The sequence below is a fragment of the Manis pentadactyla genome, chromosome 17 (assembly GCF_030020395.1).
Source record: "Manis pentadactyla isolate mManPen7 chromosome 17, mManPen7.hap1, whole genome shotgun sequence".
NCBI lineage: Eukaryota > Metazoa > Chordata > Mammalia > Pholidota > Manidae > Manis > Manis pentadactyla.
Genome location: NC_080035.1, coordinates 62,019,036 through 62,032,812, shown reverse-complemented (window position 1 = coordinate 62,032,812; position 13,777 = coordinate 62,019,036). Strand labels below are relative to the sequence as shown.

Sequence of the window (13,777 nt, the reverse complement as noted above, 5' to 3'; positions counted from 1 at the left end):
AAAGTCATAGTCCTTTGCCATTTTATTAAATTAAATAAACACTTCACCCATGTTCGTGTGGATCACACAGCATCTCAAAGGGCTAAGCCGTGGTTCTGAGGGGGTTTCCTTCCACGGCACCGTGCGTGTTATTTCTGACCTAGGCTGGGTGTTCCCAGACTTTTGGACATTTGACATGAGTCATCAATGTAAATGCCCCCCGCCAGTCCTTCTGTGCTGCTGGGGTTCAGGCTCTGCCCGGCGGCGGGGAGCCAGCATAGCAGAGGCTGGGCGCCATCTAGAGGCCATTGCAGGCAGGGCTGGAGGGACCCGATGCTCAGAACCGACCCACCACGCACTCCGCAGTGAATGCAGCTACAGCATAGGGACCAGTCGGCGATTTCCTTTACTTCACTTATCTCTGGATTTTGAAACTTCAGGACCTGCTGTGCTGGACTGCTTTTCAAATGAGCTACATCAAATCAAATCCCATATTGCCTTTGCATTCCCTTAAGAGCTCAGTCAAGTAATGTTTTGCTCCCTTGAACAGACTTTTGTGGCTACATTTTTATCGCTTGCAGCGGGCCTTGCATAAATGGGTTTTCCTGCCGTCCCCTTGAAACCACAGCATGCTTCTCCCAGTACAGCACGTCCTGTGCAGAGTCAGAACTGTTGTCACCCTCCCCATTTTTGATTCTTGTCTTTTTTCAGATTGTCTACAAAGCCTGGCTGTGTTCCCAGTACTTTGAAGTGGCACAGTTTAACTGCAGAAAGACAATTCCTTGCAAGCAGTACTGTTTGGAGGTTCAGACGAGGTGTCCGTTTATATTGCCCGACAACGACGACGTCATCTACGGGGGACTCTCCAGTTTCATCTGCACAGGTACAGAGCAGGGCCGGGCTTGCCACCCAGTCTTCTGATGCTACGTCAGTAAAAGGCATCAAAAGGTGGAGGCCTGTCTTCCTTGTGTGATGTTCCTTCGCTTCCCCTGAGGTAACCTTGGAGAGACAGACGGTATCCTCTACGCTTTCCTTCATAGGTGCCCCGAAAGAACTTGCTCAGGAAATGCCACCTAACCTGTGGCTAAGCTAGACTTACCTGTGACCATATCACTAACTTTGTAAAAGGATCGATCTGAGGGGAAAATGGTAGCACTCCTTGGGTGCACTTAATGTGACTTAGAGCAATTGGGTTCTGCCCGCATTCTCTTCGCATAGCATAAGAACAGAGGATAGGATCAGGCCAGTGAAATTAGGATTCTTTTTCAAACTGGTCACAAGCTTATATCCCTATGTCCATTTTCTAAGAACTGTTAGGTTACTTTATTTTAAATAAGTGTCAAGAGCATAAAGAAATGTCCACCTAAGTTATCCATGGGCACGCATGTGAGTGTATTAACTGCACAGTAAAGACCAGATGTAATTTTTATCATATTGCTCATTACAAATGTTTACTTCTTTCAGCAAATGATTTCGACTGGGAAAAACCTTCAGTTTCTGGGTATTTAGAATATCAGCCTTCAGTTTCTGGGTATTTAGAATATCAGCCTTCAGTTTCTGGGTATTTAGAAGCATTACATAAGTTAGACACCGAATATGATGGAAAGGATGAGAGTAGATTTTTTTTAACATAAATGACGAGTGGGCACATGAGGTCTGGACACTGCCCTGGAGAAGTGATCGTCAGAGATGTTCTGTGTTCCCACTCAGTAAACAAAGGGCTATGCAGCGGTTTTGAAACTAGATTCTTGAGTTATAGTTCAGTTTCCAAGTTTTCAGAATAAAAACTATCGTAAGTCTCAAGAAACATGAAACCTTTCTTATATTAGACATTATGAAACCCCTCTAAGATGGGGTGACATATTGAGACGGTCAACATGAAAGTTTTATCAAATTATTTCTAGATCCCCTTTTCACATGTTTATCCATTTAGCCCTACTGTGCTAAGTGATAAGCCATCAAGAGAGTTCACCAACTTCCTCCTGTAAGAATCTGCCTGAACAACCGAATGAGCAATTCTTGTGCTGCCCAGTCTTGCAGGAAGAGCACCTGGCTGGAGGTTAGGAGACATGGGCCTTTGTCCTATTTCTATCGTGCAGTCTTTCTGAGCCACCATCTCCCTATTAATAAATTAGGAATAGCAATGTCCGCCATGCATGTTTGCTATGAGGATTACAGATAAAGGAGAAGCACTTAGATACGTCATCAAAAAGCAAGAGCCATTGCACATAAAGAAGTAATTTGTAGGCTATAAAATGATTTGCCAGTGATTTTTATTATTCTGCTGATTTGATGCTAAGGTCATTTTTCACGTAGTTCCTCTCCAGTGGGAAGACAGCAAGAGTAAGTGAGAGGGAGAGAGAGAGAGAGAGAGAATGCAGGCAAGGGGAAGGGAGGGAGGGAAGGAGAAATACATTAATCTTCTTCCCTTGAATCTGAGTCAAAATTCAGCAAACACAGGCTAGTACTCTATCTGGCTTTCACAAAAACCTCAGTAAATGGTCATCAAGATAAGTCCTTCACCTCTTGACTCGGGAGTCAGTGAGGCATCCATGATTTTAGGACTTTAGAGAAATTCGCAGCATTTTATGTACAGGCTGAATGAATGTTTGTTCGTTCACATGCAAATAGCTTTTCTCCGGGAGCCGGTTGGTCGCTTTCCCCAGGTTCTCAGAGCAGACAGCTTCCCCCACGAACGGTGAGGTCTCTGTCTTTCTCTGCCTTCTCATGTTTCCTGGCCTTTCATCTGTATGTGCGTAGGTTTGAATATTTGTCCCCTTCCTTGTATCCTTTGAGGCCGTCGGAAAGCTAAGATGGGATTAATCTTCCTGCACGGCATGGGATTACTAATTGTCTTTGAGTTTTGTAAAATCAGCTTTTTCACAGCCATAACTGCATCATTAAGGAGAAGAGACAGGAAACCAGGCGACTTGTCGTTGGGTGCAGAGGGAAATGCCACGGCCGCCAGAAGCTTTCTGGGAGAATCTCATCACCGAGTATTTGGGGACCTAACTCTTCTGTCAATACTGAGCTGATTTCATGTTTCTATCATTTCTAAACTCAAAACTGTGCAGAACACATTCTGAGGGTATTTTACTCTAAGGTTCTGTAAGAATTTTGGGCAATCAAGAATTTTGGGACTACTTTTCAGATTGATCCTCTTCTCTAGGGCGTGACCCAGGCCTCCTTGAAGAAGTCTCACCTCCCTGGATAACCAGCAGCCGTCATTTCCCACGTTCTCTCTCAGGCGTCCCTTGAGCTCTGCTGTAGAACCTGAACAAGAGCTCTTTCTAGTGATGCTACTCACGCTAATCTCTTGCTGACTTGTCACTGCTGGCGAGCGTCTCAAACACGTCCCCCAGATACTGCTCTTCTGGGAAGAAATTAGCCCAGAGGACAGCTCTCAGCAACCACTGGTCCAACCTATGGTGTCAAGTGGCTTGTCACACTTCCCGGGAAATCAGTAGGACTTCCATATGTACAGCATTTGTTCCCAAACATGTCACACAATTTTTGGAGGCCCGTCTCCTATAGATGGAAATGCAGATCCACTTCCATCTTTGATAACTCACCTTTGAAATAGTGTGTGTGGGAGTCATTTTGGGTGCCTTTCTGCATTCTGAATGAATTGTGCTCAGGCAGAATTAGACTAAAGGTAGTAAAGACATAGGGTCATTTTTCCTAGTTTCCCAGTTGGCTGCAGATAAGCTACATCTGCCTGGGATGGTGGCTCATGGCAACTTCCCAACTTCTGTTCTCAGGTCAGAGCAGATCTGTTGGACTGCATCCTCGTTGAAATAGATACAATGACCATCACTAAACACCATTCTTTCAAGAGGAATTCACCAAGTAGGTTAGTCTTAGTCTTGCCTCCAGTAATTTTTAAATTTTTAAAAATGTAATACGTGGTTTCACTTCCATTTCATATACCGAAAAGAGTAATCCCTTATCATCAGAAGTTGAATGAAAAGCTGGAGTTTCCTTCAAATTCAACACATTTGATTATAGTGGTCTCCCTACTCTTGGAAATACATCCAATTCACAGATTCCAGAAAGACAGAGATTCCTTATAAGAATCAAACTCAAAAAAAAATATTGTAAACACATACAGCTCTTTGCTGGGTGCTGTCTGGGTGAGGATTGATTTTGCTCAAGGCTCTTCTCCATGGTGACAAAACAGGGATGTGGCGACGACCTCTTTGCAGTCCTCTACATCCAGCCTTTCAGAAATGAGGAGCTGTAAGATGCCCTGCTCTTCCTCCCATACCAGCTTTTATTAGGTATTTACCAATGCTTAGAATTCCTATCATTCACAAAAAAATGCATCGCAGGCTTTGGGTTCAGTGAGCCATTCCAGCGGTTCAGAACACATGGACTGCCTTTAAATAATCAGGAGTTAGGTGGAATGTCAGTAACAGTCAACAGATTGAATCTTTAGTGCATTTCCTCACAATACTTCCTTACCCATGTCCTGTAAGGGTTTTTACATTTTCATGTTTTGATCATCTGCTACTTCGTGTGTCTATCTTACTAAGCTTGTAACTGATGGGGAAAAAAATGAAACATCTGAGAATGCATGTCTCTTGTCATCTGATGTCTTTGATGGAGGACGTCACAGAGGGTCATGACCTAAAGTTCTCAGCACAAACCCAGGGGACAGGAAGGGCACCTCCTTATATGTTTAATTCCATTTCTGTTTTAGGAGATGAAGAAAAGACACCTTCTCTGAGATCTTTCTTGTATGTGTGTTTTTCTCTTAAAGAATAAAACTGACACTTTACTGAAGGAGTATTTGAAAAATTAATTAGGGAGAAATTCTGAGGTGCTGTCAGGGGAAACCTGTCATCTGATCTTAGTCATTATTGAGCTAACATTTGCCAAGGTGGGTTCTGTTCCCCAGCTCGGCTCCCCTGATGCACTGCTGTTTTAGAAACTGTTTCTTCATCGTTAACGTGAGGGGGTGGAGTCGTTCATGGATCCCAGGATGTCAGCCCACCACCTGTAATTATGCGGGTTTCCCCTCCTCACGCCGCCTCACCTTGTTCTAGAATCCCCTAGAGAACGCCTGGATTGTTACCTGTAGGAGTGAGCCAGCAGCGAGGAAACGAAGTGGCAGGTACCCCGGCTGCGGGTGCCATGGCAACAAGCATTGGGAGAATTTCCCTTTGATGGATGGATAAAACAAGCTGCAGGATCTGCGGCTCCCTTGTTCATAAATTACGGAAAGAAAAAAAAAAGTGAGAGTCTGCTGGGGGTTACTGACAATGGAGAGAAAACATATCTTGAGAATTCTATGTAAATCCTGCATTTCATGTTTCAACAATAAAATTATGTTTTCGTCCCCGGGGAAAGGCTGGGGCTGCGCCTGTCGCTGCGGTGACATTGAGTGATGGGGGGCGGGCGCCCCCTGGTGGCGCGCCGGTGCTACTGATTGCCGCCTGGCAAGAGAAGTTAAATGATCCCTTCTTTTCAGAGGAAAAGGGGGAAAAGTACTTTGAGATGCATATTGTTTGAATTAGAAAGGACTGTTTTAATGTTGTGTGTCTCATAATTCGCATGAGAGAGTGCACAACGGCGGAAGATCATTTCCAAAATCAAGTTATGGCAAGACAAGGGAGTTCAGTAAGGATTTTTAAGATAACAACAAAGATTTTCTCCTTAACGGACTATTTTATAGAAAAATCTCTGCGCAACCCATAGATTTTCATTTGTACATCTATGCTGTTTGAATTGTTTCCTATTTTTCCCCGTGTGTGAATACATTTCATTATTTTCTAAAATGCAGGGAATGGGGTGGGACATAGATCTGTAAGAATAATGAAATGCCACGTTAGTAGAGGACACAACGTGATGCCATACAAAGTCATTTAATTAACAGATAAAAATTTTCGCCAAAAGAGAAATGTGAACAGAGATGATATGACCGGGACAGAATCACGAAATGTAAGTCTGGGTTATACAAAATGCTCTAAGTTGAATGTCTTAACTTCGTGTGCTTGGGGCTCTTCTTCCCTTAAAACATTATACTTTTTGATGCTTATTCATCTTCCTACATTTAGTTCAGGTCTTCACACGTAAGATTGTCTTCCCTGATCCCACCATTGATTCCCAAGAGCTCAAGTTCACCTTGGACAGTGCGACTAATACAGGGCAAACACACTGGGGCAGAGGTTGGGGGTGTCTGGATTCTGCCAGCTGCTTTGAATTTTGCAAAGTCACACCACTGGGTTTCGCTTTCCTCATTTCTCCAAGGGGCTTAAAATGGGACATCTGGATCCTCAGTGCACCGGGTTGTTGAGAGCTGAGTCCTCAGGTAGGTGGGGACCATCTCTGGCCCAGCATGAAGGGCCAAGTGCCATCACGCCTGTCTGTGTTGGGGGAGCACAGATGTCTGCTGCTTGGACGATCCTCACTAGAAAGCAGGAGGAACTTGTGGATGAACTCATCTACCTCCGGCTTCGCCTAAGAAGCAGAAAGCTGGCCTCTGTGAGCTCCCTGGAGGTCCCAGTGACAGTGGCGCACAACTGCCTGCTAACCTGTAGCAGATGTAACCCTCACTGTGTCTGGCAGACATGTCCAGTCCTCTCTGAACAAGGAGGGACGGACACCCTTTGCTCAAGCCACAGCTTGAGTGCTACCCTAACAGAGGGATGGTGCCAGGTGCCTGGCCGTGAGTTGGTCAGTCTGTGCTCCAGTGGAAGTTAAATGAAATGTTTAGAGCTCATTCCTGGAGCGAGGAGGGGTGAGACAAGACACCCATCACCCTAAGGTCCCCAGAGCGCCACGTGACCAACAGGACTCAGAAGTGCCCAGAGCCGCCGTGCAGCAGGTGACGCAGTAAAGCTGAGGACACGCGCTGATTCTGGAAAGCCCGCTCAGGGAGGAGAGCTCTGGGCAGACAGGGATTTCCCACAGCGGCTGGAATCTTACTCAGTGAAGGTATTTACCTGCTTTGTCCGCAAGAACATCTGTGTGAGGCATTTATCCCACTTGTAGTGGTTCTGGACACTGATCTGCTTGGACATCGCTGTTATGTCACATGATTCCAGATTCAGTCCACTTGAGAACAGGCCTAAAATGCAGAAGTCATCCTGTCTGATGTTGCTTTTATGTAAGACTAAACAGATCCTGGCCTCCCAGCCTAATATTATGGAAACAGAATAGATCCACCCCTCCTGGCTATTAGTCCAGTGTTTGTACCTCTTGTGTAACAGGGAACAACCAGTCCATCCTGAGATTAGCCTGGAAGCAAGGGCTTCCCACTGCAGTGCACCTGGGGAGGGTCCACCGGAAGGTGGAAGAGAAGCCACCTGTGGCCTGCGGTCCATGCCAGGCTGTCTTCCACAGTTCAACAAGCACGTCCTTCTTTCACATCAAATCTCACATCGCAGAGATGAATGCTGCAAGTATTCTGCCTACAACATTGTTTTCTTGTTGAAACTGTCAGGATCACTGGAATTTTTGTGGAAATGTTGTGTTTAGATGGCTAACTTTTCCAGTCAGGTTAGTCGGCAGTGTTTTTAGATGGCACACATACAGACATGCACCTGCATCGGCATGAAGGGTAAAGAACAAAGAACCAAAATTTCTAAAATGCTTGCATAATTAGTAATCATGAATCTAAATGGCCTTCTCTTTTGTATTTGGTCATAAATGTATGTTCGTGTCCCATGAGGAAATGATGCATTAGATAAATACCACAATGGGAAAATGAACCAATTTTCCTCAATTTAAAAATCTTGGGTTTTTGGCGGTTTTATTTTTTGGTGGTTTGCCTTGAAATTACCAGATGAGATGGTTGTTGTTAATCATTAATTTCTAATTTATCAGATAATCATGTCTACGCCTTATAAGAAGAATATTAGGACGTGTTTTGAATGTACAGTGTTCTTCAAAGTAGTGCAATTTAGAAGCTCAAATTTATATCCATGATGCAGTCATTGTTCAAAATAATTTTTAAAATTGTCTTTGGAAATAATGTTCATATTCTGCAGCATTCTCTTTGTGCTTTGAGAGATTTTTCCAAATGGGTATGAGTGTACACATGCAGATATATAGCCATATAAATAATGAATTTATACATATAATTCACATATGTAATTTATGTATACATATAATTAAAAGAGCTACATTTCACAAGTAATGTAGATAATAATAAAAAATATTTTATATTTAAAAATTGAAAATCATTTTTTAAACATGGCTCTAAAGTTAGCTTTAAAGGCAATTCCAAAAAAAAAAAAAGGAGTGAGTCCAGTTTCAGAAAGGCAGCACAGATGGGATCAACGTGTAACCTCCCAAAATGAAAGCTTGAAATACAAAGCCCAGCTGAGAAAAAAAGAAAAGAACTTATAAAATGCTTTTTTAAGACAACAGTTTTAATGCCTTTAATTCCCTTGCTAGTTGCATTGCCTGCCAGTTCCAAGTGTGATTTAATTGTCTCTTTTTTGACCAGTTTATATTGTCAAAAGGGTGGTCAGATCAAGCACAGAGAGTTTGGAAAGCACAGTGATTTCACCAGCCAGTCTTCCCTGCTGTGCGTGTGGGGCTGCTGGTCGCCCTCACCGATGCGCCCCCGTCACCGGACTTCCATTACCCGAGGGGGAAGAGAAGCTTCGCCAGGTGGACTCCGGACCCTCGCTGTGATTCAGGCGTGCGTCGTGTGTGTGCGTCGTGTGTGCGCGTCGTGTGTGTGCCTTTGGGAAGCCCCGGGAAGCCCAGCTTCCTCCGCCAGCTTTGGGAACAAACATCTCGAGGGAAATTAAAATAATTCCTATCACAAGAGAAGTAATTGCCCTGAGATAAGATCTATTGCTTATTGCATCATGAAATCTCCTTACAAAGACCGTTTAAAAATGTAGAGTCCGCTGTGAACCGTGTAGAGCCAAAAATCATTGTGTCAGATCGCTGCCAAGGTCTGGTATATTGCTTGTGAGTAAATAAAATAAACATTTTTACTAAAAGTATTGTATGTTGAAGGCCAGGTTTTTGGAACTGGATATGAAGACAGTAGGTCTCAGTAACTGTCTTCCCTCTTGTAGTGTGACCTCTGCCACACGTCACACTGGCATCTCCCCTGCTGGGTGCCCATTTTAACCGTCCCCACCCAATACCCCGCTCTTCATCTCTTAGTGTGGAAATGGAGGTGCCACCAAGTGCATGCATGAATAGGACCTAAATCAAATGACCCCGCCAATGTCACTGGGACAGCAGAGGCTGACATTATGTACACTTATGGTAATAAGTTGCATTTACTTCTTTTTGAGTCGGTAATACATGCACATGGCACACAGTTCAAAAGATTCTTGAGTGAACATTAGGCAAACCCCTTCCCCCTCCATGGGGCAACCACAGTTATCAGTTAGGGATTTATCATAATATAATCTTTCTAATTGACAGCTGATGAGGTGATTTCGAATCTCCTGTTACTAAACCCAGTTTGGCAAGGAATATTTTTGTTGCTGTGTCATTTCCTACACTGGCACATTATCTGTAGGATAAATACTGCACCAACAGGTGGACGTGGGCTTGCTGGATCAGATCCGTGCATCTAGCGTTCGGAACACATTTGCCGTGCAGTCCATTCTGGACACGGATGGTGCCCCGTCTGAGTCCTGCTGTCCTTAAGGAGGTCCCAAAGGTCTGTCAGGGGCCTGGATTTGCACCCCGCTCCCCCCACCCCACTGTCCTCACTTACCAGCACTTCTCCTCTGGAACGACACTCCAGAGGCCACCTGCTGGCGAGACCCTCTGCCTGGCACACTCTTCCTTCCAGTCTTTCCCTGGCTAGTCCCTTGGCACCATCATTGCATTAGGAGGCCTTTCCCATCACCACCAGTCTTGCTGGGAGCTGGCGTCTGGCTCAGCAGTTCTGACCCAGGGTTAGTGCTCAATAGACAAAGATGGAATGGATTAATTAAAGGGTAGCAACCCAGAGGAGCCTGCAGTGTCCCTGTCGTAAGGCAGGAGATGCCCTGCAAGGCGAGGAGAAACCTGGGAGGTTAAGTGATGCCCTGCAGAGCTCGGGGCAGTGGCATCATGAGGATTCACGCAAAAGGGCGGACAGAGGCACGTCAACAAAACGTTCCCCCTTTGGAGTCAAGAGGAGTGTCAGCATTTCATTTCAGAGCCTTCTTCTCTCACATTGCCTCCTCCCATCATGCGTGTGTCGGTGGAGCTCAGACCGTCTTCTTGCGTCCGGCTTGTCCAGCACAGCCTGGAACGCTGGACATCACCAAAGCCTGATGCCTGGCATGACATCTCCCTGACGGAAGTTACATTTTAAATGGGCTCCAGACTGGGTGTCATAGGTTGAATTGTGGCTCCCGCCCTCCCAAATTCAGACGCTTAAGTCCTGACCCCCAGGTCTTCTGAATGTGACCTTATTTGAAAATAGGGTCTTTTATGGAGGTAGTCAGGTTAAATGAGTTCATCAGGTTGTGCTCTGACCCAATAATGATTAGTCCGTGTATCAATTTTCTTGGGCAGTCACAGCAAAATACTGTGGCCCTGGGGGTTTAAACAGCAGACATGGAGTCCTCACAGCTCTGGAGGCTGGAAGTCCAAGGTCAAGGTGCGGGCAGACTTGGTTTCTCCAGGGCCCTCCCTGCTTGGGCCACATCCTTGTTGTCCCTCACCTGGTATTCCTTGGCTTGTGGCCCCCGAATGTCTCCCTGTGCATCCAAATGTCCAAAAATCACTCACATTGGCTTAGGGTCCACTCTACGGACCTTGTTTTAAATTAATCACCTCTTTAAAGACTCTCTCTCCAAATACAGTCACGTGCTGAAAACCTAGGAATTAGGGCTTCAACATCTCAGTTTGAGGGAACACAATTCATCCCCAAATGGTGTACCTGTGAAAGGGGGAGATCTGGACACACAGACAGAAGATATTACGCAGAGGCCCAGGGAGGAGACGGCTGTGTACAAACCCACCCTGCCAGCACCCTGACCTTGGACTTCAGCCTCCAGAAACGTGAGGCCCTGAGCTTGGGCTGCTTAAGCCGCCCGGCCTCTGGTACTTTGTTACGGCAGCTCTGAACAATGCCTACCAAGGTTTGGAAGAAAACAGATACATGCAGTTCTATTTTTTCAAGAGTAGAGCAATGTCTAACTCACATGAAGACAGATTTTTCTTACTTAAGAAGATCTAGAGGCTTAGAGGAGAGGAAACAAAAAGAAATTATAAAGGCGATGAAGGACCTCAGCCAAGAGGATTTAGAGGATAATAATTGTATAGAAAGAGCAAAAAGGAAGAAAAAGGCAAATTAGCCATTGCAGATCATTTAAAATTGTACAATGAAATTATTTTTGCAAGTTTCATGAATCACCTTTGAAGGAATGTGGAGCCGCCGTCCATCTGCCATGCTCTGCCCAAGGGGTCACAGGCCAGTAATTTGATTTTCTTTTGTGAACCTAAAACTGCTCTGAAAACTAAAGTCTTTTGCAAAAGTGGGGAGAGGAGGAGGTCAAATAAATAAATAAACTTTCCAACTCTCAATAAATTATTGTGTTGGAAGGAAATGTAACATATAACACATTTACTAAACTTGTGGACAGCTTTCAAAGTCTAAATCCTTACCAAAAGAACAGTTTATGTCTATGTTCATTTCTATTATTCTTTCCACAGAGAGATAACTTTTTTAAAAGCCTGGAGAAGCTTTCATCAGGAACATCGTAAACTGTATTAAAAAATCATGAGCTCCATCAGTCAGCTCAAAGAGAAGCCAACACGAACACATAGCTAGGGGAACTTCCTATGTAAAATCGGGAGCTCTTGCCGCTGAAGGGACCCTCATGGTGACCCAGTTCACACAGGTGGGCTGCACATGGGCTCCAGGGACTGGCAGGGAGAACTGGGACTAGTAGGGAGACCTGGGCATACGGAATGGCACACTCAGAGTGAATAAACTGATTGCTTGGAAATGTCTGCACAAGTGAAGAGGCAGGCAGGGCTTTCTTCGGTCATATTGGTCCAACATGAGAACCCAGTGACGAAATCTAGCCCACGAGGAAAGAATAGGGAAGTTCAGTAGCTTTCCAAGTCCCCAGGACAGCCAGCAGTAGGAGCCAGCACTCCTGGCTTGCTGTTTGGCTGAGTTCATGCCATTCTCTTCCTTTCTTTTTGCCAGAACTTTATTTTGTAACTGGAGTAGCCAACCTTCTCTCTGTCGTGACTTTCTCATTGCAAGCCTGACTCCAGGGGGTCATAAACTCTCCCTGCTCTTATGAAATGCCTGCTATCCTGGGGAGAAATGCCTAAGAATAAATGCGGTGAATGTGTATAAAATTGCATTCTTTCTCCCCCATATTTTATCTCTTAAGAAGTATATTCTATGTCCTTTTCTCTGAAGTATTTTCTTCTGCATTTTCATTCATTCAACGAAAATTTGTTGAACACCCCTTGCGTTAGTTTTCTATTTTTGCCTTAATGAATTACTACAAACTTAGTGGCTTAAAGCAACACAGACTTGTCATTGTACAGTCCGTGTCCGGGGTTGGACATAGAGCTCACCTGGCTAAAATCCGGGTGTCCAAAAGCTGTGTTCCTTCTGGAGGCCCGAGAGGAAGGATCTCCGGGCTCCTGGTCATTCAGGTCGATGGAAGAATTCAGTTCCTTGTTGTTGTAGGGCCAAACTTTCTTGTTTTCTCACTGGCTGTCTGCTGAAGATAGGTCCCACCTTCCAGAAGCCACCCCATTCCTTGCCTGGGGTTCACTCCTCCATGTTCAAAATCAGCAGGCATGGAGCAAGTCCTTCACCCAACATGTCTCTCACCATAATTTGGCCTCCTTTCATTTTCAGAGCCCTTGTGAGTAAGTTAGTCTCACTCGGATAATCCAGGATAAACTCCCTATTTTAAGGTCATCTAACAAGCAGCCTTAATTCCATCTACATCCTTAGTTTCTGTTTGCCATGTAACCAGACTTTCGTACGTCCTAGGGATTTGGGTGTGGGCAACTTTGGGGGAGAGGGTTGGGCATCGTTTACATACATCTCTTTCAGGCACTGGGCTAGATGCAGGTGATAGAGGATTAATAGATGGGGCTTATAACCTAAGAAATACTTGTTCATCTGTAGAAGTAAACAGATAATTAAAGCTAGACTAGATGCCTTACGTGGAGAGCATTAACAGTGGTATTAACAGTGCAGAGGAGAAGGGAACAATTCAGTCTCTCTCCATAACTTTTCTTGGAATTAAGTATGGAGAGTGTTATTACAAATTTACAGACATGTGTAGGGAAGAGAGACACTATGTTTCCCCTATTTAAATAATTTATTTTCCAAAGGTAAAATCCCTAATGAAGATTTAATTCATAGTGTCTAGGCAACCTTACTGTGTCACTCCCACTCCTACAATAACTGCTCCCAGCATTATTCTGGCTACTAATTTGAGTGCTTGAGGCATTCAGGCAAGCACGTGACATGCACCACCTCAGAAAACCCCGCCGTGTCTCTGTGAGGAGCGTGCAGGGGGAGGGCTCCTGCAAAAACCCAACTAAACCTAGTGCAAGCAGAAAGGGGATCTGCTGGTTCATGCCATTGAAAAGTGCAGGATAAACGTCAGAGTGTGTTGCAGATTTTTCATCAGGTAGATGGATGCATGCATGATTATTAGGTAACGATGGCTATGCTGACATACACGGATACGTGAATATATAGACTTAGTGGAGAGTTTAGATATGGATACAGATCTCTCTCCAGTTCTGGGTCCACCTCTAGCCTTACTCTTTCTCCCCATCTCTGAACCCTGCTTTTCTCTGTTAGTTGATATCATCAGCAACTCCAGATCGATAA

General features: G+C 44.7%; 1 protein-coding gene across 2 annotated transcripts in view; it reads left to right on the top strand.

The window, feature by feature from the left end:
* NALF1 (NALCN channel auxiliary factor 1) overlaps window positions 1-13,777 on the top strand; it is a 562,186-nt gene that overhangs the window by 528,765 nt on the left and 19,644 nt on the right. For both annotated transcript variants that reach the window (XM_036893794.2, XM_036893797.2), the window contains exon 2: window positions 691-862. In XM_036893794.2, coding sequence (XP_036749689.2) covers window positions 691-862 — 172 coding nt within the window. The remainder of the gene's footprint in view (window positions 1-690; window positions 863-13,777) is intronic.